Here is a 24,389-nt window from a genome sequence, read left to right as displayed (position 1 = left end):
CATATAGTCAAAAATTTCTGATGAAGAAAGGAAGTAAATTTTTGGCTTTGCCAGCAAAACAGGAGAACAAAGCCCATTTTTACAATGATTATACTGAGGATAACAAGCTGGGATGTGGGATGAACAGAAAGAGATTGGAAATTTGATATCAAAGGAAGGAGAAGACTGACAACTTTTCCATCTTCATCATATTATATCAAACCTAGCAGAGTGAAAGCTGTCATTAGAATGCATAAAAGAAACTGAAACAGAAGTTCAAAGCACTATAAATGATAAATTTCATGTAGTATGAAGATGACAAGCACTGTGCTCAGTAAGAGAGTTCCCATCACCCATCTGGCCAAATCCACCAGAATTCATGTGAGATTCTGTTATTGTCTGATCTATTCTCTCATATCAACCATCAGGGAGAGAACAAAAGAAAAAGGAAGTAACTGCAGAAGCAGCAAATGTTTTGCAGAAGCAGTTAAATGAGACAAAGCTGAAGAGGGAGCTTCATACCACCTCCATCTTTATGTTTCAGCAGTAGTTACATTTGCTCCTTGCTGCAATGACAACTTTAAATTGTCATCAATAAATGTTGATTTGTTTTTTCCTAATAAGAGTAAGCAGCTCCCACTCAAAATCAATTTCAACTTTGTTGGCAAGACACTGCACATTTTTCTTCACCATGACTGAGCTGCATAAACGAGCAATTGAATTGAAAATTAAATGAACAATAATTGAAAATAAAAAGTGCCTTTTAAAAGGAAAATTAGGGCTATGCTGAATTTCCAGAAATGTTATGTTGATGGGGAAGTTTTGCCTTAAAAAGGTAGGATTGGGCTAAAAACTTAATTATATAAATATGTGCACATTAATGTACATAATTAAAAATAGACTTTAACCTCAAAAGGATAAAAAGGCTCTTCAGCAACTTCCTAGGCTTTTAGTTCTGGCAAAAGCAGCAGAGTTTCTTCAGTAATTATACATCCAACACATTTGGATATGCTAATTGGATCTAAGTTCTAATTAGGTTTTTTGTGTGACTAAGAATGACAATCACTGTATTAATTTAATGCAGTTTTGTTCTGAACTTAGTACTATTTTCATTATTTTCCCTACAGGAAATGTAGCACATGAAATGCTTTGCTTTATAGGTTGTCAGTTGTTTGTCGCGGACAAAGTACAGTGCAAGTACATTTGCTGCGTTTCACTGTACTGTTATGGGTGATGTGCTTCAGCATTTAGGTTATTCACCTCAAAGTGTTTCAGGGCTTTGCCAGGGGAGTGGTGAGGACCTGGAAGGTGTCAGTAGTCCATCCATGACTAGAGAACAACTAGATAGCACTGCTGAGGACCAGCAGAAGCTGAGAAGGCTGCTATGGTCTCTCACTGGTCTTTGTGATCAGATGGGAACACGAAGAGGGGAAACGAAACGGGATAATTTGTGCTTTTATTTAGAGACAGCCATAGGAAAGATGAGCGATTTCAAGAGATTAATAGGACACCTCCTGATCTTGTTTCTCCTTGTATCTTGTTGCTGCTTTCAGTTTTTCTGGGGTTCTGGATCTAGTAGATCCTTGATTAAGTCATTACTTGTGATTACAAGTATGCTCAGCATTACCCTTGCTCATTCCCTGACTGTAGGATAACCTTGACTTCAGAAGGGCAAGAATTAGCTGTGAGTACTTCTGAAAGCAGCAGAGAGAAGTGACTACATTGTTTTAAGGCCATCTTTCTTTGGGAAACATAGAATCATGGGATCATTTAGTTTGGAAAAGACCTGTGTGACCTTTGAGACAAACCTAACTTCTATATGATTGCAGAAAGTTTTTATTTTTACTATTTGAGACACTCATTTCTTAAGGAGGCATCTTAAAAGAACTGATGTAAATATATTGAAATTGAAAAATTTAGAAGTTGCTCTAGTCTAATAGGTGTAATGAAGAAAAATATTTGAGATTACCCACTTCTAAAATTGTTAAATATTTTTACTTGAAGTTCATTCTTTGTTTTCTGTTTCACTTTGAAAGATCTATGAAACACATAGGCAAAGCCTTTTCACATGAAAGACCGAAAATAATGATTTCTGTAAATTCCTGTTCAAGTACAGTCAGCAAAGCTCCCTTCTTTACAAAGCCTTTCAGATGGTTTGAGGCAACCTGCCATTTCTGTGACTCTGTGTGAAATTACAGTAATATTTTCCATGTTTTACAGTTTATGTTTCTCTAAGATCATGGTGTTGAATTCTCCAAGAGATTAGTCTTAGTAGAGGCCACTGGACCCAACAATACCCTATTGATGTTAATCTTGGTTTGCCAGAGGGAGCAAGACCTTTCGTTCCCTTAAATAGGAGTCAGAAGATGAGCATCCCTGGAAATGATTCACTCACAGTCCATGGAGAAGGCCATTCAGAGCAAGAACTGGTAGCTGCAGGTGCCTGTCTCTTTGGCTGTGTAATGACTTCACATAGGCAATTGGTTTACCTGCCTTAATTGAGACTCTGACTCCTTTGAAGTCATTGTCCTACTGTTGGGTTTTGGATTTAACGCTGGTAATTGTGCTGGCCAGCTGAGTGTGGTAATGAATTTCAAAAATGAAACTGGTTATCTTGGTATATGGTGATAAGGGATATGTGGTTGATTGATTTGTTTCTCTGTGCTCAAAAAAAAAAGCATCTACCATCATACAAAAAAACAGTCAAGTTTTATTTTCAGAGAAGCTGAATTACAAGTCAGTATCTACTAACCTCAGATTGAAAGGTAGATAATCCTAGAGACATTCCTGAGCAAAAGCTTCATCCACAGAAGCTCAAGAAATTCGATAGCACCAATGCAAAGAACTTCTTTTGCTGCATTATCTATTGCAGTACTCTCTCAATACTGTCATGTGCCTATCCAATGGTCTTTTCCTCAGTCATCTTTAAATGTGATTTTTAACCTGGCTTTAAACCACTGTTGTTTCATTACCAATTAGTAGTATAAGCTTTAATTAAAGCTGGTGTAATTCCTTTTGTTAGAGTTCCACTAGGAAGGATGGGCTGGAGCAGAGAGCATGCTAAACTTATGGTAGCTATCATTTCTCCAATTAGTGTATTACTGAAAGTAAGGTAGAAATATTGTTACAGCTACAGTACTTTTTAAATGTTTTTCAGTAATATTAAAATCCTCTCTGACCTCTTTTAAAGCAATGCTTATAACCCCAAATCCTGGATGTTGTCATCCATTGCACACTGGTATTTAAAATCAAAACCTGGTATCCTTAATTGCTTCATTTTCAATTTCAAGATGAATCTGTGCACAAGCCATTCCCTGAGTTTCCATCCCATTGATTCCAGAAGATATTCTGTCTATTTCATACATCCCTGCTTAAAGCCACCTAGGAGGAATGACTAGCAAAGGTTTATGGGCAATGAGAAAATTATTTTTGTTTTCTCTTTTAGCTTGGCCGCTGGAATCCCGTAACTGGTCTGAATGGGTCACTAACAGACAGAAAGCTGGAGAACAACATGCGAGGAGTGGTTCTGCGTGTGGTGACCGTGCTGGTAAGCAGATGCTCATCCTTCTGCCATAGCAGGAATGCATTTTCTTCCTTTTGCCTCATCTTTTTATTAAGTGCACCGTTTTACTAAGAAAGTAGTTGGTGTTAAAGGGTCTGATTTAAGCTAGTCAAAAAACCCTAGAAAGATGGATAATTTTCCACAAAATAAAATTATTTATCGGTACAGCGCATTTCAGACTGAATCAAACACATTAGAACCTGTTTCTTGCACAGGCACATTGTAAATTAGGTAACACAGGCATGTGAGCTGATAAAGGGCAGCTTCAAGTGCCCTGTTAGCTAAAGTTACCTAGCTGAAGCTCTAAATGATTCAATTCCAATCACCTTGGCAAATTGCGTGCAGTCTAACACAAATTGTCGCACTCAGAAAATATTCAAGGTCATCTTAGGTCAAGTAATGTTAATTTGGTAAAACTACTGTCCCATCCTAGCTTTTCGTCAGCCAGGTCCTTCCCCTGTGTGGATGTCTTATGTCAAGAAAACTTCTTGGTTTAAAGCTGAACAGACAATGTCTACCAGAATAGGAATCCGTGTATTTGAGGCCAGTGTATTCCCTGCCATAAACTCAGCTTGAGGAGAAGTTTTTAAGCATGGAAAAAAAAAAAGAAATAAAGAAAAAGAAAATAAAATGAGACATATAGCCCTCTTTGGACCAATTCCCAAATACAAAATTGTTCCAGGGCTGCAGAACTGTCAGTGCTAGATCGAGCTACTTCCATCTTGCTACTCACTACTTGTGTTTGAGTTCAGTGTCTGAGGGCCCAGCACTTTTTTGTCAAGAACAAGACAAGGAGTTTTCAGGGTTTCCATTGCTGACAGTGCACGATGAAGGAAGAGGCTCCATCAGGGGTGGAAAGTAAAATCACCAGGGCATGTCAGTGCCACAGACAGAGCCGTTTCATACCCCTCCAGTTATTTTATGGGTATTTAAACACCTTTATCTGTCAGGGTGAACATTCTGTTCCAGCTCTTAGTTGATTAGAGAACATCCTGTGGTAGTATCTACAAGCCAAAACAAACAACCCCAAAACAACAACCAAAATCCCCACAAACCTAAAAAAGAACCAAAACCCAAACAACAGCAAAAGCCAGACAAGGAAGGATGAATGCACGGGGGGGAGGGGGGAAGTAGTAACAGAGAGGAAGATTATACTTTAATTGCATGTTCATCAAAATAGCATCATGGTGGCAGTGGCTGGTCTCTGTTTTGCCTGATACTCCTATTAATTGCTTCAGTATAATTATCTGTTGACAAAAATGGTCTGTGGATTTTGCCTAGAAAAATAAATTGGAATTAGAATATTAGCACTGTTTTTAGTAATACTTCTTTCCTGTCTCCCCACTGTTCCCGCTTTATCCCCAGTTATTTTTGTTACCTTGACAGAGAGCTTCTTTCACGTTATTATAGCATGATTATTTATCAACTTGCAAAGATACACAAAAATAATTATCTATGCTGGTAGGATTCTACAGTAGTTATAAAAGCAAAGACAGACATTTAAAGTTCAACATAGAGCACAGGGCATTTCAGTCCCCTCACTAGTTTTATATCTTCTGGGTAGGACAAAACTGGAGTTTTGAATTTAACTGTGTGATGAAAATGTGTGATTCTTATTTTGGATGTGACAGCAGGAGGGATTTCATCAATTAACTTTATTTTAGTGATGATATTTATTATATTTTCTCTTCCATCTTACTCCCCATTTTTCAATAAAGTCAATATATTTCTGTTAAAAGTAAAGGATCTATATAGACTGTGAATGATTAGTTATTAATTCTGCTGTTTTCTAACAGAATGATCTTGATCCAGGGAAACAAGTGTTAAAATTAAATAGTAATACCTTTTAATACTAATAGGTTTCTTTTTCATTGACTTGAGAAGTTTACATTAATATATAAAATTGCTTTTTTAACAGTTCAAATCTCTCATGTCTCTTTAGATAGCACCCCTTCTCCTCTTCCAATTTTGTTTTGTCTTCAGGTTGAAAAGGACTTTTTTATTAAAATACAGCAGAATTTGAGAGGATAGCAAATTGCAACACCTGGGTTTATATTGCATTATACTAATGAAATGAAACCTCCTGGAGTCTGAAAATCATAAATGATTGTGACTTATTTCCTCAGTCTTTCAATAAGCAAATGCCGAACAATTCCCATCATCCACATCCATCTACTAATTCCTTTCCCTTAGTAAATTTCATAATTATGAGCTACGTATCTGCAGACCTTAACCAAAATCTTTTTATGAATATGGCAGAATACAGTATAGCCCCAAACTGGAAATCATCTGGTTTCACTTGGCAGAGAATCCTGGCTCTTCTGCAGTAAATGTGAATGCTCTCCTTTGCATAAAAAGCAATAAGAAATAGTCCTTTGTGGTTTATTCTGAAGAGAACTATGGTCATGTTTGTGTAGACATAATTGAATGTTTTAATCTGAATTGGATTAGTACCACACTTTCTACTTTTAGAAAAGGTTTATTTTGTCTAACTTAAATATCAGATGTCTCTGTCTTGGACTGCTTACACACATGAAGCTGAAGTCTGAACTTTGTGTTTGAGAAGTTGCTTTTAAGTTCAAGTCACTTGCTGGTGAATTTCTGGAATGTATTCTGAGTTTCTGAAATGTAGCTCAGTCAAAGGTCAGCATAGCTGTTCCAAACAGAGTGTCTTGAATGAACAATTGCTCAAGAACAAATTTAGCTATATATCCATTTTGGCTGCCTCAGTTTATTCTCTTTTTCAGTTGTTCAGTTTTATTGAAAAAGACCGAAAATACATGATATTATCATAATATCATTTTATTAGCCACAGCAATTACTGAATTATTCATATGAATATTAAAACACTGGTAATGGAATGAGATTTGGTCCATTTGAAAATTATTTGGCCAGCAGGTATTTGTAAAATCATATTTCCTAAAAAGCACCTGTTGTTCAAAAAAGGAAAAAGTTTGAATTTCCCTGTTTTAAAGCATTAAAACGTTGACTGAAAAGTACAGAGCCTTTCCTGAAAGTGCATAAGTTATAACGTCCTAATGGTGCAAAAGGTACATGTGACTCCACGTGAAAATTCCAAACGGCTCCCAAACAGGAATGTATTTTCATATCTGGGGGGTCCTGAGAAGGCAGGCAGGATAAAGGAAAGACAGACAACAGCAAGCCATGCTGAATTATGCTTTGCCATACACCCCTATGCGCAGTATCTCAAGAGTTACTACCTAGGTTACTTGCACAGAGCTGCAGGTTGGTCACCCTTGGCTGCAGGTGGGCACTGTGGGACGTGATGTAGTGAAAGGACTGGCAAAAGGGTAGATAAGCACAGAAAGAAAAAATAACTAAGAAATATCATTTGCACCATGGAAAATGTTATCATAGATAAACTAGATTAATTCTCAGTGGTTGGTATTAAATTCATGAGCATTTGTTGCCCAGATTAGAAAAGAAAGAAATTTGAAAGCAGACAGTGTCTTCAGGGACATTGAGCTGGCAGGAGGTCTGCATCTTCAGTCTCTTTTTCTATTGAATTTACCACTCTGACAGAAGATGAAAAGTAAGATATGAAGCTAAGACCTGGTTTTAAAAGCTGAAACTGTCTTTGGGATTTGAATTGCAATAGCAGCTTAAAGAAAGTAAAAAAAAAAAGATCTTTCCAAAGCTGGAATAACTTTCAGAGTGACTGGGGAAAGGACAGGCATAAGAAAGATGAAATAAGACAGTGTTTAAGCATATGCAGAGGAACAAAGAGCAGTGATACAGGATTAAAAATGTCAGGACAAAAACATCAGTGAATGACTGTACAATAAAGATCAACCTCAGGAAAGATTATATGCAGGATACCTGTTTTGGTTTGAAAGACAGGTGTCTGCTAGGGAGGGGCAGGACCCCCCTTGGGATGGAGAATTCAAATCCCCTCCCTCCAAATTATTATAATTTAGAAAATTAAAGGGGCTTTCAGGCAGAGGTATGCAGATAGCAATAACAGTTCTTTACTAGTATGTCTAACAAGGAAAACAAACAATAACAACTACAGCACTAATAATAAACAGAACCAAGAACCTCGAGGGGCTTTGGTTTCACAAAGCCCGGGGCAGTCTGATCTCTTGGGACTCTGAGAGGACCAATCTGGAGCAGTGGAAAAATCCTGGGCTGCTGGATGAGATGTATCAGAAGCTCTGTCAGTGGTAGCTGGAGTGGCAGGGATGTCCTGGCAGGGCAGTGCAGTGCAGGGCCACAGAGTAGCAGAAAGTCTCAAAGCAGCGCCGAAGAAACAGTGGCAGCAGGACAGGGCCAGCCCGGCAGGGCAGGAGGAGGTGAGCTCAGGGTTTTGGCACGCACAAGCAGATGGTGGTCAATTTTCCAAGACCGGACGGGGGGATAACAGCGAACTCCTGCAGCAAGCAGCAGCCTGGCCGTTCTCTCTCTGATGCCCATAGCAAGAGAGCAAAAATGCCCCCAGCCCTGTCCTTTACCTGCCCCCAAACCTTGCATTATCTCCCCCCCACCTAGAGAAACTCCCAAAGAAGTGTAGCCAGGTGCTATAACTCCTCCCCTCTGGCCCCTTTGTTCTACTTAAGTAGCAACAAGTACCCAGTAGTTAGTTTCCTTGCAAGTTATGGGAAAAATTCTATAAGTAAAAAAAAAGAAACAAATCTGACCCCCAACAATACCTCAGTAAATATTGAATAAATATTTTATGATATTGTGCAATAGTCTCATAGATAATGCTTCTTATACTTTCTCCCAGTATTTTTGCTGATCACATTTCTCATGCAGTCCTGATCTCATTCCCCATTTTCATACCTGAATGCTGTGGACTTCTGTAAATTATCTTCATTCTGTTATAAATGCATATTATATGATTGGCTTTTCACAGATATTAAAATGAATATCCCATGTGTTATGTTGGGAAGTTATGCTGTATTCATATAGTTTCTTTCAGTAATATGGTAAATGTAGTTTTTAGGTTATGGCATAATAGTAAAATAGAAACTATGTTATGTAAAGATGCTTTTGTAATTAGCTTGAGAAACAGAGAAGATAACCAAAGAATTTTTTCACAGTATCTGTCAAGGGTTAGCACTGGCCAGATGTTAGTGCACCCATAAGTGTATGTTTTTCTTAATGAGCTACTGTGAGATGTGGTCAAGAACAGAGCAGAGCAGGCCCGAAACTTGAAAACAGAGAACAAAACTTTATTACATTACATAAGAACAGAAATAGAAAGAAAAACTCTAAACACACACAAAAACAGAAATGAAACCTTCCCAGAACATTTCTTCTCCTCCCCCAATTTCCACCCCCTACATGTTACCCTCCATAGACCAAAACCCTTGGGTTTTAAATCAATCACCACCCAAAAAAACTAATCTTCAATTCAGCAAGGGAGAGAGGAGTCTCTCCCACACCACAGACTGCTCCTCAGAAAACACAGGTCCACCCGTTATGGGTTTCCATGTCACCCATGGCACTGGCCAGAGAAGTCTGCCGTGGTTACACTCTCTTCTCCATGTCCAGTGCTCTCACCACTGTCCTTGGGCCAAAGCTGCATATAGGGCTCTTTTAAGGATGCTTGCATGCCGAGCTCTCCCCATTTTTTCCGTGGGGCCGAGGGTTCCAAGAGCACGTCTTCCCTGAGGGCAGAGGGCGCCACCACACCCTCCCCCTCTCTTCTCTGTTCGCTCCACTCTTAAAGTGCCAGTCACTGTAGCAAAAACAGAGGCAGCTGTATCCACCCAAATGCAGTTTATGTTCAAAGGAGACTCAAGTTCAGTCTATGGCTAACATTATGCAAGAAAAGTCTAGCTCAAAAGCCACTCCTCTTCAATATCTGCCCATCTAGGGTTCTTTTCATCTTCTTTTATCATCTCGGTCCCTGGCTGTTTTTCTTTCTCTTCTGAAACCACTAGCCATGAGAATCAATGTCTGGGAAGTTTCCTTCTGCCAAGAAAGGGTTAACAGTTCCTGGCTCTCAGCAGGGTCCCGGACTTGGCACCTCTCACACACAGCCGGGAACTTCTCCTCTCCCCTCCCCCTGCTCTTTCTTCGCTGCTGGCTGCTGCCAATGTTTGAAACTCTGAAGCAGCAGTCTCTCTCCTTGGGGGACGGGGAGGATGGGGGACGAGGGACGGGGGGGGGATGGGAGGCACCTCCAAAGTTCTCCACCCCTCCATCCTGGATGGGGCTGGCCCAGCTCCAGTCCCGTTCTCTCTCTTTCCTCCCCCCGCCCCCGGGGCCCCAGGCCTACCTCAGCCCGGCCACATGGCCCCCCTCTCCTGCCCAGCCTGGGTAGGGGAGGAGGGAAAAGGTGCTCCTCTCCTGAAAGCGGAGCCAGAAAGAGGAAGTCCCTCTGGGAGGCCTTGCTTTTAACCCCTTGTGTCCTCGGAGGCGTGTCCAACCCCTCAGTGGCTACTAAAGGTGTTAACATTCAAACCTGACCACTGATTGGTTTGACCACAGCCTCTTGAAAAACTCACTTCCCCTCAAACCAAGACAGTATCCAACTAGATAAGAGACAGCAGCAACAACTCTAAAAAGGCTCTGAGAAAAGATTTATGGCATAGCCCTGCGACAGTATGGAGCCATGAGAAGGCCAGATTTATAAATGGAAGAGAGAAGGGGGGGAGTTGAGATTAAACAGAAACACCTAAAATTTGAAAGGAATGTTTGAATCATGTATGTGTAATAAATGCCAAGCCAATTCCAAATTAATAAATGATTTTATTAATTTTAGAAAAATAATTCGACAGAATTTCGGGTAAGCCAACAATCAAAGAATCAGTGTCAAGTCCCAGGATCGGCACTGGGTGAACCTTAGCTGCAGCCTCTATCACGCCATGGCCTCCCCCCGGTTCACGCTTTTGGTTCCGTGAACCCAGTTTTTATACCGTTTCTTTAGCAGGGCAGAGCATTACTTCATGCTTTCTTTGTCCCTTCAGTTTTCCTTCATATTCATGGGGCTTCATCCTTGCCGCTTGGTTGGTTGAATCAGCTTTCCTTCATATTCATGGAGATTCATCTTTGCCGTTTGGTCCGATGAATAGTCCTTCCATGGGGAGATGAACATTAGGTATGACTTCTGGGACTAGAGTATTGAAATGCGTGCCCCTGGTGGCGGAGCATGGCCCATCTCGGTGGTAATGGTTGGGTCGTTCACAATCCCATCTCTGGCGCAGAGCAGGCTCAAAACTTGAAAACAGAAGACAAAACTTTATTACATTACATAAGAACAGAAATAGAAAAAAAGGAAAAAAAAAACCCAACACCTTAAACACACACACACACACACACAAAACCCCAAAAAAACCAAAAAAACCCCACCAAAAAACCAAAAACCAGAAATGAAAACTTCCCAGAGCATTTCTTCTCCTCCTCCCAATTTCCACCCCTCACATGTTACCCTCCATGGCACCAAAACCTTGGGTTTTAAATCAAACAGTCACCACTCAAAAAACTAATCTTCAATTCAGCAAGGGAGAGAGGAGTCTTTCTCACACCACAGACTGCTCCTCAGAAAAACACAGGTCCACCCTTTATGTGTGTTTGTATCACTCGTGGCACCACCTGGCTGCCGTGGTGACACTCTCTTCTCCATGTCCAGTGCTCTCACCACTGTCCATGGGCCAAAGCTGCATATAGGGCTCTTTTTAAGGATGCTTGCATGCCGGGCTCTCCCCATTTTTCCCCTGGGGCCGAGGGTTTCTTCTCTGAGGGCAGAGGGCACCACTACACCCTCTTCCTCTCTTCTCTGTTTGCTCCACTGCAGCAAGTTGAGCCGGCTACATCCACCCCAAAATGCAGTTTATGTTCAAAAGAGACTCAAGTTCAGTCTATGGCTAACATTATGCAAGAAAAGTCCAGCCCAAAAAGCTACTCTTCTTCATCCCTGCCCATCTGGGATTCTTTTCATCTTTTTTTATCATCTCAGTCCCAAGCTGTTTCTCTCTCTCTTCTGAAGCCACTAGCCATGAGAATCAATGTCTGGGAAAAAGTTTCTTTCTGCCTCAGAAAGAGTTAACAGTTCCTGGCTCCCGGCAGGGGGCTGCAGGCTCAGGCACTCTCAGGCTTGGCAACTCTCACACGCAGCTGGGCATCTTCTACGGGAAGGGGGGGGGGGGGGGTGGAGGAAGGCACCTCCACAGTTTTCCACCCCTCCATCCTGGATGGGGCCAGCTCAGCTACAGTCTTGTTCACTCTTTTCCCCCCCGGGGCTCCAGCTTAGCTCAGCCGTGTGGTTTTCCTCAGCCCAGCCACATGGTTCCCCTCCCCCACTCAGCCTCCCAAGCTGAGCAGGGGAGAGGATGTTTCTCTGCTGAAACTGGAACCCAAAAAGAGGAGGTCCCTCTGGGAGTCCCTGCTTTTAACCCCTTGTGTCCTCGGAGGTGTGTCCAACACCTCAGTGGCCACTGAAAGTGCCAACATTCAAACCTGACCATTGATTGGTTTGCTCACAACTCCCTGAAAAATTCACCTCCCCCTCAAACCAAGACACTGACCCTTACCCATCTGCTCTGTGGGCATATTTGCATTCCAGAGCAATTCACACAGTTCACGGGAATTTGACTTTGAAACAGAAAGGGGCCCTGACTGTAATTATCCTTCCAAACTATGCAAGATAGAAGAGGATGTGAGCTGCATGACACTCCTTACAAACAGGAGCCCTTGTAAGGCTGCTGGAAGTAGTCCAGTGTAGTTCCCAGCAGGTTTATGTACCCATACCACACTTTAGCTAATTCAGGTGTCTGAACTATTTTCATTAAAGCCACCATTGTACTCTTTAGACATACCCTAAAACACTCCAATCAATTTCAATCTCAATCCATATTCCTATCATGTGGTTCAGAAGGAGCTGTTACCTGCATTAAGTTATTGTGAATTAAAAGCAATACACAAAGCTTGGCAGCATCCTAACAGGCCATTGCCATAGATCACTTTGAAACAAGTCTTAGTCCTGTTGCTGAGAAATGGGAGGAACTGGGAAGAGGGGCTAAGAGTCTTTGCTAATTTCTTGTAAATAGCACTAAACTAAAGACCATAATAAATCCAGAAGCTACCATTTCATTCAGGAGGGGAAAATACTCTTTAAAGTACTGTAACTGAAAGAACAAACTTCATGTGTAATTGAAGATGTCAATAAAAATATCAAAATAGTGGCAGATTACACACATGGATAAGAATAGGCCAAATGTAAAATACACTTAATATTGTACTCAGTTTCTGGGAGATGAATAAGCTTCTTGCTGTAGAAAAGGTGACTTTTCTATTAGTGCAACTGACTTTCTAATCAATCTGTTTGAAAAGCATAGGATCAGAGAATGGTGGGTTTGGGTGCCAATACAGTTACACAGCCCATTGGCACAGTATTTAGTTATCCAAGATCTTGTAGATTTGAATCCTTCATCTATGTTTTAGTTTTATTAAGGGGTGGGAGCTGTGTTATGTTTTGCAGCAATTTTATAACTGTTAATAGTGGGAGAATTTCTGTAATAAAAGAATGAAATGTTTCAATTAAAATTTGGTCATTGATTCTTACATGAATTAATATACATTGTTGTTCATTTAAAAATAACAAGCTGCTGTGCTGTTCCTGTCCAAATAAAATCCCCAAAACAGCAGTCAATAAAGCACTTGAGGAAATTAAGTATTTGGGGCTGCATATTTCACCAAAATCTTTTGGGGAAGGAAATGCAAAATTACTAACATATAAAAGGGGGCCAATTTTTTTTTTTTTTTTTTTTTTTTTTTTTGAGTCAAGAAAAAAGTGATTTTGCCTAGCAACAACACAATAGCATCTTGTGCTTGAAAATACTTTGGTTGTATTTTATCAGACTTAGTGTTTCTTGTTGGTTATAATGGCTGTGCTTGGTCATCCAGCAGCCATCGGAAGGGAGTTGAGAAATCTAGTAACAAGTTTGAATTTCAGTTTGGGGAGCAGTTTCTTAACATTTGCAGGGAATGGGAGTTTTTAAAGTGTCACAGTGAATATTTACTTCATGAGACAGCCAAGGCTCAACCTGGGCTATGGGAATCATTTACTGTGCCTGTCCACCGGTTCTAGAGTCAGTGTCAAGCACAGATTGACAGTTTTGCCCACAACTGAGGTTCATTTCTCACTTTCTTTTTTTCTTTTCTTTCTTTTTCACTCACTACTTTTAGTAGAGAAAGAGGGAAAATTTAATGAATTTAGAGTCCTATTGAATGGAGTGTTGCTATTTCAGTGTGTTCAGAAATTTTTGATGAGTAGACACAGAGGTCATTTTCATATGCTTTATGAATTTTAACCACCCATATAATTACCTAATTTCAAACATCTCTTCATAGAATCATTTAGTTGGGAAAAGACCTTTAAGATCATCAAGTCCAACCATTAACCCAGCTCTGCCAAGCCCACCACTAAACCATGTCCCAAAGTGCCACATCTACGTGTCTCTAACATCTACAAATGTCTCCAGGGATGGTGATTTCAGCACTCCCCTGGGCAGCCTGCACCAAAGCTTGACAACCCTTTCAGTGAAGAAATTTTTCCTAATATCCAAAGTAATTTGCCCCGGCACAACTTGAGGCCATTTCCTCTTCTTCTATAGTTTGTTTCTTGGGAGAAGAGGCCAATTACCACCTTGCCATAACCTCCCTTCACGTACTTATAGAGAGCAATTATGTCCCCCTGAGCCTCATTTTCTCCAGGCTAAACCCCTCAAATTCCCATAGAGCTTCAATTTGTGTTGTAAATGTCAGTAGTGATTAGTTTCTCTAACCTCAAAAGCCATTTTTTTACCCAATATTTTCTGTATAGTGCCCTGGCTAGGAAGTTTCTGTCCATGCTAAGGGGTAAAGAGGATTTAGCTGATCAGGAAAATAATCCAAAGCATTCTGTTTTGCTTTTGCTTTTTCATTTGTAAAGTACATCCTTCTGGGAATACACAAGACAGAGAGTCAAACAGACTTGATTAGCATATCTGGTTTGATAACCAAGATGCCATGGCAGGAACAAACAGAACTGTGAAAATTACAGGAGATGGGATTACACCTGCTTACGGGAAGAGAGAAGATTCAATCAACTTCTGCAAGCAAAGAGTTGTTGTAAAATGCATGAGTTTTCTGTGTGATTTTTAACCTGATTATTGTAGTAGAAATGATTAACCTGTCTGAAATAGTATATAAGCTTTTGGAAAACCTGAGTAAAATCGAATTCTGATCACCGAATCAGTCTTCCCGTCTCTCATCAATCGCCAATACATCCTAGCTTTTTAGCATTTTTATATTTAGAACAAGTAAAAGATCTTCACAAATAAATGCAGCAGAGTAGTGTATCATAGCTTCATATAATTTCTGTCCTGAAGTAAGTCTCAAAGCCACAGAATCCACACTTTTAATTGGAGAGAAAATCTATCTTATTGCCCAGTGATTTCCTAATGAGGTGTTTGGCACAGGTAAAATCATGAACAGCTGAGCTAAGACCACCACTTCCTTGTAAACAGCTCACTGAACACAACTTTTTTCTTCCTCTCATATATTTAATTAGAGTGCTGTGTTTAAGATCTGAATGAAACTTTTCTGTTGTTTCAATAAAATTTTCTGTAATTTGTCCAAAAAGAGAGCTTCGGTACAAAAATACTGGATGTTTAAAACTCAATTTTCATTGAGGAACTAAAAGATTACTATCAAAGCTTAGAATTAAAAGTCACTATTCTACTGGCTAAAAATCATACCAAACAGAGACTCTGGGTTTAGGGAACTGAACTTTTGAAAAGCAATCATTCTCTTGTTCTCTCTCCCTGCCTCCTCTAAGGCTGACATTTATTGCTTGACTTTATCATTCACATCTGTAGCACAGCTACAAACAGATGTTTCTCTTTGATTGTCTAATTAATTAACACAACCAAGTTAAACTCAGCCTAATTGTTCTTTTCTGCTATTTAGCTTGAGTATTGCTCCTGTTTTCAAGCATGAAGGTCTTCTGTGCCCAACCGCTTTTCTCTCCTTTCCTATTTTTAACTTTATTAGAGAGTATAGTAAAAAACATAAAAAGATTACTTCAAACCAGATATTTTATACAAATTATTGGTATGTCTGAGAATTTCATCAGAGTAAATAAGAACTGTATTTTGTACTTTCAAGTCTTAGACTTTTGAAGCATTTAGCAAATTGTCCTGGTTCTGGCCAGGACATGGTTAATTTTTGCAGTAGCCAGGAGGGGACATGACTAGGACCCACAGGTTGTGCTATGCCATCTCACATGAGTTTTCAGGGATGCTGGGAATGTTTAATTATATCAGTCTTAACATGTAGGCTATTGTTAACCTCTATCAGTCTTAGTTTGTGGCTTCTTTGAAATGTGTAATAATAGGGAAATGAATGGAGACAAACATTTTCTTAAACTACTTCCCCAAAGTACTTGTACTATCATGTCATCTTCGCAATGCTTTCGCTTTTTTATGCCATGTTGCCTTAATCTTGGGTTCAACTTTATCCTTCCTAAGCTGTGCCAGTCTAGCATTTTGTGGCTTCTCTTGCTTGGGGGGCATAATCACCTCTGAAGCCAGGCTTTGTCTTCCTACAGCCGTAAAAAGCAATATGCACAGCTTCACCCAAGATAACCTTTATGTGTTTGCTGCTGACTCATTTTGCTGCAGGTGGTTTTGGCTGTGTGGTGTTTAGCTGTCCACCATGGTTAACCCACAATCCTGTGTAAAATCCACCAAGTCTTAAAACCATCCTCCTTTGGGTCAGGGCACCACAGCTCTGATCCCAAGAAGAAACCAGGCAGTGATAACTGTGGAGCTGTTTTGAGAAGAAGCCCTTATCACAGGCCTAGTAGTGCTGCATTCAGTTGACAAGGGGGCATGTTGAAGGTAAAGTTGAATGAAAATAGACTCTCTCTTAAAGGATCTCCATTGAGGTTGGATGAAAAACTCTCCCCTAAATATACTGGATGTCTATTTGATTCAGTGAGGCACATCATCAGCCTTGCAAAAACAAGAAGTTAAGGGTGTGCAACCCATTCATTTTATTTTATTTTTCTCCTCAGTCATCACTGTTGTGACTTGTTTGCTTTTCTGGACCTCCCTGGCTTTACAGGCTGTGAAGTCTGCCCTTGCCCCATAGAGGCTCTTAAGTCCCCTAGAGAGGTGTCTCCAAGAGGAAGAAAAGGACAAGCAGGAGCAATGGCATTCCTTGGATCACTTCACTGTATTCTGGAACAATTTAGGTTTGAACCGATCCTTGGGTGGCAGCTGCGTGAGCAGGGTAAATATTAGAGCAGGTTATTGGAATGGTGTTCAGGGGAATTTTGAGCATCTCCAAGGCTGACAATTGTATGGGTTCTCTGACGAAAACCTTCTTATATAGTCTGAATTAACACTCACTTTGGAAAGAAAGTGTATCAGGATTTTGCTGAATTTGTTGGGGTCGAATAGAACCTTCATCATCCGGATGAATTTTTCTACCTCCAGAATCATCAGTTAGCTTGTCACATTTTCACACCTACTTTCTACAAGCTCATCATTATCCTCATTGTTTTGCAGTGTTTATTTTCTTTCTGAAAGTTCAACTTTCTTAAGGATGGAGACATTCATTTTAACATCCACATTATAGGAATGTATGCACCTTTCCATAGCTCCCATAGCACCCTTCCAGTGCAAAAAAAGACAACTGGCATAGTTTCAGGCTGCAGCATTTATGAGGGGAAAATATCAAGACAAATATTTTTGTCCTCTTTCAATGCATTCTCAGAAATGTAAACAATTGCACAAAAAATATCATGGTGGTAGATTGGTTTTGTTTTGTTTGGATTGTGAAATGTTAGTTGTTTTGCATAAAGCTGATCGACTATATTTCATTACATGTGTACAGGACACTGGACATCGGGGTTTTTTCAACAGCAAACAATATTACATTGCTTAATAAAGGACTATTAAATCCTAATAAAGATATTAGTTGTGACGAACTGCATTTTAAATAGTATATTAAATCAGTACAATGAGCAACTAGATAGAAAATCAGTTTATGAGCAACTATTTTCTAAATAATTTAGTGATGAAAAGTATTCCTTTCTAATATAAAAATTATCAACTTCTAAAATATCCTTTGTAGACATAAATCTTTAGAATTTTGTTCTAAAATAGTGTTTTTAGATAGATAAACTACCATTTTTTGTTTGTTGCAGAAACATTTCTTTCCAGTAATTTTGAGTCTATATTTCTGCAATCTATCATTCAGGTGATCAGCAAAGCTGAATTCATTTTGTGCTCTCATTTAAGAGAGGCTTTCATCAACTTAGTCTCAATTTCTTCAATGTTCTTGGAACCTGGGCACTGGAAAACTACTTTAAAAATTCCTTTTTCTTTCTCTCCTCCATTTTTAGTCAATTTCACTGTTCTTGGATAATACGGAAGAAATTCTTTCTGACAACTAGAAATAATAACTTGAGAGAGTCTACCCTTAACTTTCTTTTTTTCTTTTTTTCTTTTTTTCTTTTTTTTTTTTTTTTTTTTTTTTTGGTCAGGGGTGGGGTTGTTTGGTTCATTGTCTATTTGTTTCGAGTTTGAGGTTGGTTTTTTTTCCTGGATTTCCTGTAGTCAGAAAAGAACATCCTGCCAGTGCAGTCTAGTTACAGCCTTTCTTCTTTGGTAGCATCCTCAGCATGTGGCTGTCCTTGAGAATATTTACTCAAGCATTTACAAATGATGCTTTCTTACTTCAAGAACATCCTGCCTGTAATTCAGTGACACCTGTTCATATCAAAGGACATTCTAGCAAGCTAAAAATATTAGTGAGGTATAGGATTAGTGAAAAATGGTAAAAATACTCAGGCTTCAAAGTAAATTACAGATATAAGTACTAGAATAATAAAGAAATATTTTAAACACCAACAAAGATGCTACTGTAGGTACAATTAAAGTATGGGCCATAAACACTGCAGAAAATCAATTCTGTTTTATTCTATCTGCTAGTCAGTTTTGCAGACCAGAACTAAGTGGTCAGGGAGTGGTTTCATGGGTTTGTCCTGGCCAAGCCATGACAAGTCAGAAACAACTTTTTTGCACCCCAGAAAAGATGTTTCTGTTAACCTTATACAAAATTACAGCACTACGTTATGAATTAAAAGAAAGACATGTAGCATATTTTAAAAACTATCTATGTGTTACAGCACCTTAATGTTTTTGGAGATAGTTTAATATTTTGCTGTACTTAGATCAGACAGGTGTTTTCAGAGAAAATAAAGAACAAGCCTAAGTGAAATCCATCTATGGAAAATATATATGTTTTGTCCTTAGAAATATGATCTGGTTTTGTTGTATCCTTTTTTAAAAAAAGTGAAAGGAAGTGTCTAAAAATTAATTGTGCAACAAGAAGAATAACAGAATAACAAAATAGAGAAAACTATTACAAGTCTTTGGAAAAGTAATAAAAGCATGTTGTTTGGAAATCTGACCTTTCAGTATCAGTTTTTGGTATCTATTTGTATCCTTTATGATGGCCATCTTTTAGATGAATTTTCACCAATCATTCTTATAGACAGCCTTAAGTCCTATAATTGATTGTCCCTAATCTCATCAAATGGAGTTCCTTTGGACAGAACTATTTAAATTTAACTGGCCTATATTCAGGTTTCAGTAGAAGGACAAGAGCAATACGTTTCAGTTTTGCCATGTTTTTCTTTTCTTACAACATGAATTAGTGGCTGCATTAGGTACAGCATTTGCCCAGCTAGTGGAAAATGGCAGTGCTGTAGAATCCTCCATGTTTATGGCCAGACATTGAGTGTATGTCTGTCCTGCTGACCATAAGTGATGTCAGCAGGCAATACTAAAAAGCATTTCAGTTGAAATGTTACAGCAGATGATCAACTCCTGAAATACATAATAGAGAATAAAATTTCTCAGTTGAAGAAAATGCAAAATAAAGTAGCATTTTGCAGAATGTTAGGGGCACTGCTAACAATGTATTTTAGGAAAGTGTTGTATAAATAATATTTGAATAGTTCCTCCTTTCATTTAAAAAAACCCCAGCACCCAAACATGGCATATAATTGCTTTATTAACAGATTCCTCCTTTGTTTTTTTGTTTAGGAAGAGCCTTTTGTTATGGTGTCTGAAAATGTTCTGGGAAAACCAAAGAAGTATCAGGGTTTCTCAATAGATGTGTTGGAAGCCTTGGCCACTTACCTCGGCTTTAAATATGAAATCTATGTAGCACCAGATCACAAATATGGGAGTCCTCAGGATGATGGGTCGTGGAACGGCCTGATAGGAGAACTGGTGTTTAAGGTAAGGTCATTAATAATTTACTAATTAATAATGTGTGATAAATATGTGATAAAGTTAAGAAATATGTTCAGTTTGCATTAGCCAGTAACCTTTTTTATGGGTAATTGATAACCCTTTGCTTACTGCACTTTCCCAGCAGTTGAACAGTGTGCATTGGATACCACCAAAAAAGCTGGAAATTATACTTGTTAGTAACTGTTTAAGAAGCAGGGCAATCTCTTGTTTTTTCAACCAAAGTAAAATATAAATGTAGTCTAATAATGGGGTGCACAGCATCCTAATTAGTTTGGCAAGACAAGACCTGACACAAATGAGTTGAAGAGGCTGTTCAAAAGAGGAAAAATTGGTGTTGCAGTAATTAGTGATACGTTACATAAATAATGTATAGCACTTAGAAAAATGTTGGTGTGATGAAAACATGAAGTATATAATAAATGTTTTATTGATATGAAATAACACATTATGTAGATGTATGAATATATTATCTATTCTGTAATCAATAAACCATTCAGTCTACTTAATTTGACATTAATTGTTCAATATTATATCATAAATAAATTGAACCAAATGCAGATGCAATGTTTTCCTTTTCTCTTTTTGCCCATTCCTTACATCTTATCTGTTTGGAGTTTCTCCCATTGAGAGAGAAAAGACTAGGCAGACTCTATTCTGCTGGCACCTCATTTGTACTGTGAATATATATATATATATACTGTGAATATATGTATTTTATTTGCTCTTGAGTAACATGTGGGGGCAGCTTTTACAGCTATGGAGTCCTACATTTGTTGTGCTTCCTTAAAGAACTGCAGTAGATATTAATGTAAATAACTTAGACATTGGCTATAGAAGTGTTTTTCCAAACGTGCAGGTGAAATTTAATTTATAAGCACAGATAACAGTAAGGAGTATCATGGTCAGGTACAGGACCTAAGTCTTTCAATAAAGGAAAGGAAAATAATTTAAAAAAATATTCTCCATGGGTAAAAAAATTATTGATAGGTTTAACCTATTCTGCCTTCCTGAGCAGCAGGAAGCCTGTTGGAATGGAAAAACCCAGCTACTCATTCTGTACCCATATCACCTTTCATACACCTATGCTGTAATAATAAACTGCCTTTGCCATCTCCCTATGTCCTTATGAAGCTGGAAGGTGGAATTGTGTGTTCACAATTGGTAAGCTGGACATAGCTAGAAAAGTAGATTTTCCATCACCTTCTAAACCTTGACAACTAAAAATCTCTCATCTAATTTTGAGATGTTACACCACAATGGCCCATTGCTTTATTTTTAACCCTTCTTTCTGCCTCTAAATCTGATGTTATGCTATACCCTACTCTCTACAGTACTCATCAGGCCACTGCATAACACAGACTGGAGGGGTCTTAATTCTAGATGGTCTGGAAATGGAAGTGGACCTGGAATGTTTTTTATTATTTGCAACAGATGATTGGTAAGGCAGAACTCATAACAACTCAAATGGCTCCAAGGAAAGACATGTACGGCATTTCTTGTCCCTTGGTAGGCAGGGATTCAAAAAAATAGCTCATTGAAGGTGGTAACCACCCAGGTCTGTAAATCCATGTCTCAAGTGCAGCAGATTTACCAGTCAGTTATGATTTTGCTGTAAATGAGTCTTCATGGATGTGAAATCTTCCTGCACATCTACAGTGTATGAAGAGTTAATGGAACTGCATTTGGAATTCAAAACCCATGTCTTCCCTATACTATGGCAGTGTATAATTTTTCATCTTCCTTACCCTTATATAATTAATTAGCTGTAAAGGTTTGCTGTCTGCTTCTCTCCCATTCTCTGTCCCTCTTAAGGCAAAAGAACCTCTGGGCGAGCAGCCAGTGTCTATCTACCCCTCACCAAGTGCAAACTGTTCTTGAAAGGCTACTTTCTTATTTACTGCAAACTGAGTTCTGCTCCCAGAACTCAAATTTCCATCCACTTGGCAACTTCATAAGGGAAATTAAAGGAGCAGAGAATATTTTTAAATTAAAGGCCTAACCTGTTTGAAACACAGCATTTCCTTGTTTTCCCAACCAAGTTTTACATGATAGTCTGGCCAACAAGTGGAGGAATTCCAGAAACAGTGGGAGTACTCTTTGCCTGTTAGTGTGTCAGCCAGAAATGAGCTCGGCAAGAGACAAGTCTCACTCAAAGGTAATGGAAAATAGCTGCGTTCTCTTTTTGAGTGCACAGAATCATACAACCATTTAGCTTGGAAAAGACCTTTAAGATCATCAAGTCCAACTCCTATCCAGCACTGCCAAGTCAATCACTAAACCATATCCTGAAGTGCCGCGTCTACTTGTCTTTTCAAGACCTCCAGGGAGGATGACTCAACCACTTCTCTGGGCTGCCTGTTCCAATCCTTGACCACCTTTTCAGTGAATGAAGTTTTTGTAGCATCTCCTGCCACAATTTGATGCCATTTCCTCTTGTCCTATTTCTTGTTAGTGGGGAGATCAATCCCCACCTTATTACAGGCTGGAGGTAGTTGTAGAGATCACCTCGTTGAGAAGGGTGTCTTTGCCTGCTCCAGAAGATGTGCCATATGAAATAGCAGTTGCTGTAGCAACCACATAATTTCTGTGCTCAAGATCAATATTCACTTTTTGCATTAACCATCTTCAGTGTGCAGCAGTCTCTGGTGTGGGTCCTGGTATCAGGGAGAGCAGTGCCAGGCTGATCTCGTTTGCAGCAGCCCTGCTGCAGTGGGATGGCAGGGCAGGAGCCCAGCTGTGCCAAGTACATGCCTTGGGCCCACAGCTGGCTTCACAGACATGACATTGCGCCAAGTTCATTCTGTTCCAGCTTTGAAGACAAAGTTTCTGTTGGCTGCTAAAATAGGAGCTGGAATCAGCAGAACATAGTAAGTGGTCTTTAATTTGAACTTGGAAACTGATTCAAACTCCCCTCCTTTGATTGTCAGGACTTATATTAGGTACACACTTGGTCCATGCATCTTTTCTAGTCAAAATAATCTGAGTGTAACGTTACTATACAAAGGTTTCTGTTTGCTAAACAGCTGAACCAGCTGGTCTTCAGAGAATAAATGCTCTTTGAGAGAAGCACTTGGCACTCTTGTCCCTCTCCTGTCAAATGACCAGGGCCCTCATTGCATCTTGCAGAGCTTCATCTCACAAACAGGCTTAGTTCAGAGAGCAGCATCCTCTGTGGAGAGGCTAAAACCATCTCAAGGGAGCAGTGCTTTACCACAAATCTTGTTCTTACTGTTAATTATCTGTCTTCTCACAGTGATTCCTTTAATTGCCCTCTATCCAGATTGCCTGAGGGATAAGCCTGTGTGTCAGGCAAGAGAAAGTGGCTAATGCCACTTCTGGGAGAGCACACTAGGCTCTCCAGCATGACTCTGGGCTTTCTGGTGATATGCACATCCATCAACCATTGCTTTTCATATCTCACCATGCTACCTTGATTGTCACATTTTTTTTCCTGTGAGGAGCCATGAGGAAACAAACAGCGTAGGGAAGACAGCCTGATTGCACTTAGGTCCATCAGAAAAGGAAAAATACATGCTTAATCATTTCTAAGAGAACTGCAAATCAAGTAGAAGCCTCTTATGAGACTCTTTTTCTATTAGTAGTATAAGAAGGGAGAACCCATACAGGGAGGACAAAGTGAGAAGAGAAAATAATAGCTGAGCAAAAGGAGAATTATTTAATCTATGTGTGTTAACTTGAATCAAAATGTCTCTCTGATTGGTTTTTGCCTGTCCATGTTAATAACTGCATAATGTGGGGCTGTGTTTTATTGCTTCTAGCATTTGCTGAAACTTGATTTGACATTGAAAATGGATGAAATTAAGGCCTTCACAGGACTGCTTCAGAACAGATGCATTTATTTTCCCTGTCCTTGCTCATGAACCACAGAAATTGTCAGAAGATTGCTTTTCATGTGTATGAGATGTGCTTGCTACAGCAGTAGCTTAGGGACATTTCAGGGATTTCTAGGTTTCGCTGATAAGCTGGTTCTGTGACACCAGTAGCAATGCGATCAGACCCATTTGGTCATTTCTTTTGGATTTTCTCATTCTGGTTGTTTTCAGTTTTGCAATTTCTCATTGCTCTACAATGGCCTCAGGAGAACTGCTGCTAAGGAAGATAAATATAAAATTCTATGCAGGTCACACAGAGCAAAATAATCCCCTCTGCTGGTTTTTTTTTCCAATCTGTTTCAGATGTCAGTTTCATTCATGAGAAACGTGTAAGACATATGATGGTTGTTTGATTTTGGCACTGCAAAAACTTAGTGGAGCACTATGCATGTTTATAATTCAGACTGGAAGCTATATATCTAACTATTGACATAATTGTGTGGCCGAGTTTCTCAGGTATCGTGGGCATGATATGCTCACAGATACCATTTGAGCTATTCCAAACTGGGCCAAACTAGGCCTCAGGCCTGGGTCTAGTAGGCCGCAAAACGTTCAGCATACGTAGTAGCAGATAAACTTATCTGCTACTAGGAATGTGTTAAGGTATGGACGCTCGCAGCATAGAGGTAATGGCACTAAATCTCCGTAGCTACCTTAACCCTAGATTGCTTA

At 39.4% G+C, this 24,389-nt stretch overlaps 1 protein-coding gene and 1 long non-coding RNA gene across 2 annotated transcripts in view; one reads left to right on the top strand and one right to left on the bottom strand.

Annotated features, from left to right (window-relative positions):
- The window catches only part of LOC134563453 (uncharacterized), a 468,018-nt gene that overhangs the window by 194,256 nt on the left and 249,373 nt on the right, over nt 1-24,389 (bottom strand). The gene's annotated exons all lie outside the window — the stretch shown is intronic.
- LOC134563452 (glutamate receptor ionotropic, delta-2-like) overlaps nt 1-24,389 on the top strand; it is an 845,768-nt gene that overhangs the window by 625,910 nt on the left and 195,469 nt on the right. Inside the window, exons 9-10 of the mRNA XM_063421373.1 lie at nt 3,425-3,526; nt 19,612-19,809. Of these exons, the coding sequence (XP_063277443.1) occupies nt 3,425-3,526; nt 19,612-19,809 (300 nt within the window). The remainder of the gene's footprint in view (nt 1-3,424; nt 3,527-19,611; nt 19,810-24,389) is intronic.

The sequence above is a fragment of the Prinia subflava genome, chromosome W, assembly GCF_021018805.1.
Source record: "Prinia subflava isolate CZ2003 ecotype Zambia chromosome W, Cam_Psub_1.2, whole genome shotgun sequence".
Classification (NCBI taxonomy): domain Eukaryota; kingdom Metazoa; phylum Chordata; class Aves; order Passeriformes; family Cisticolidae; genus Prinia; species Prinia subflava.
Note: the sequence above shows the minus strand (reverse complement) of the source record. Positions and strands in the feature narration are given on the sequence as shown.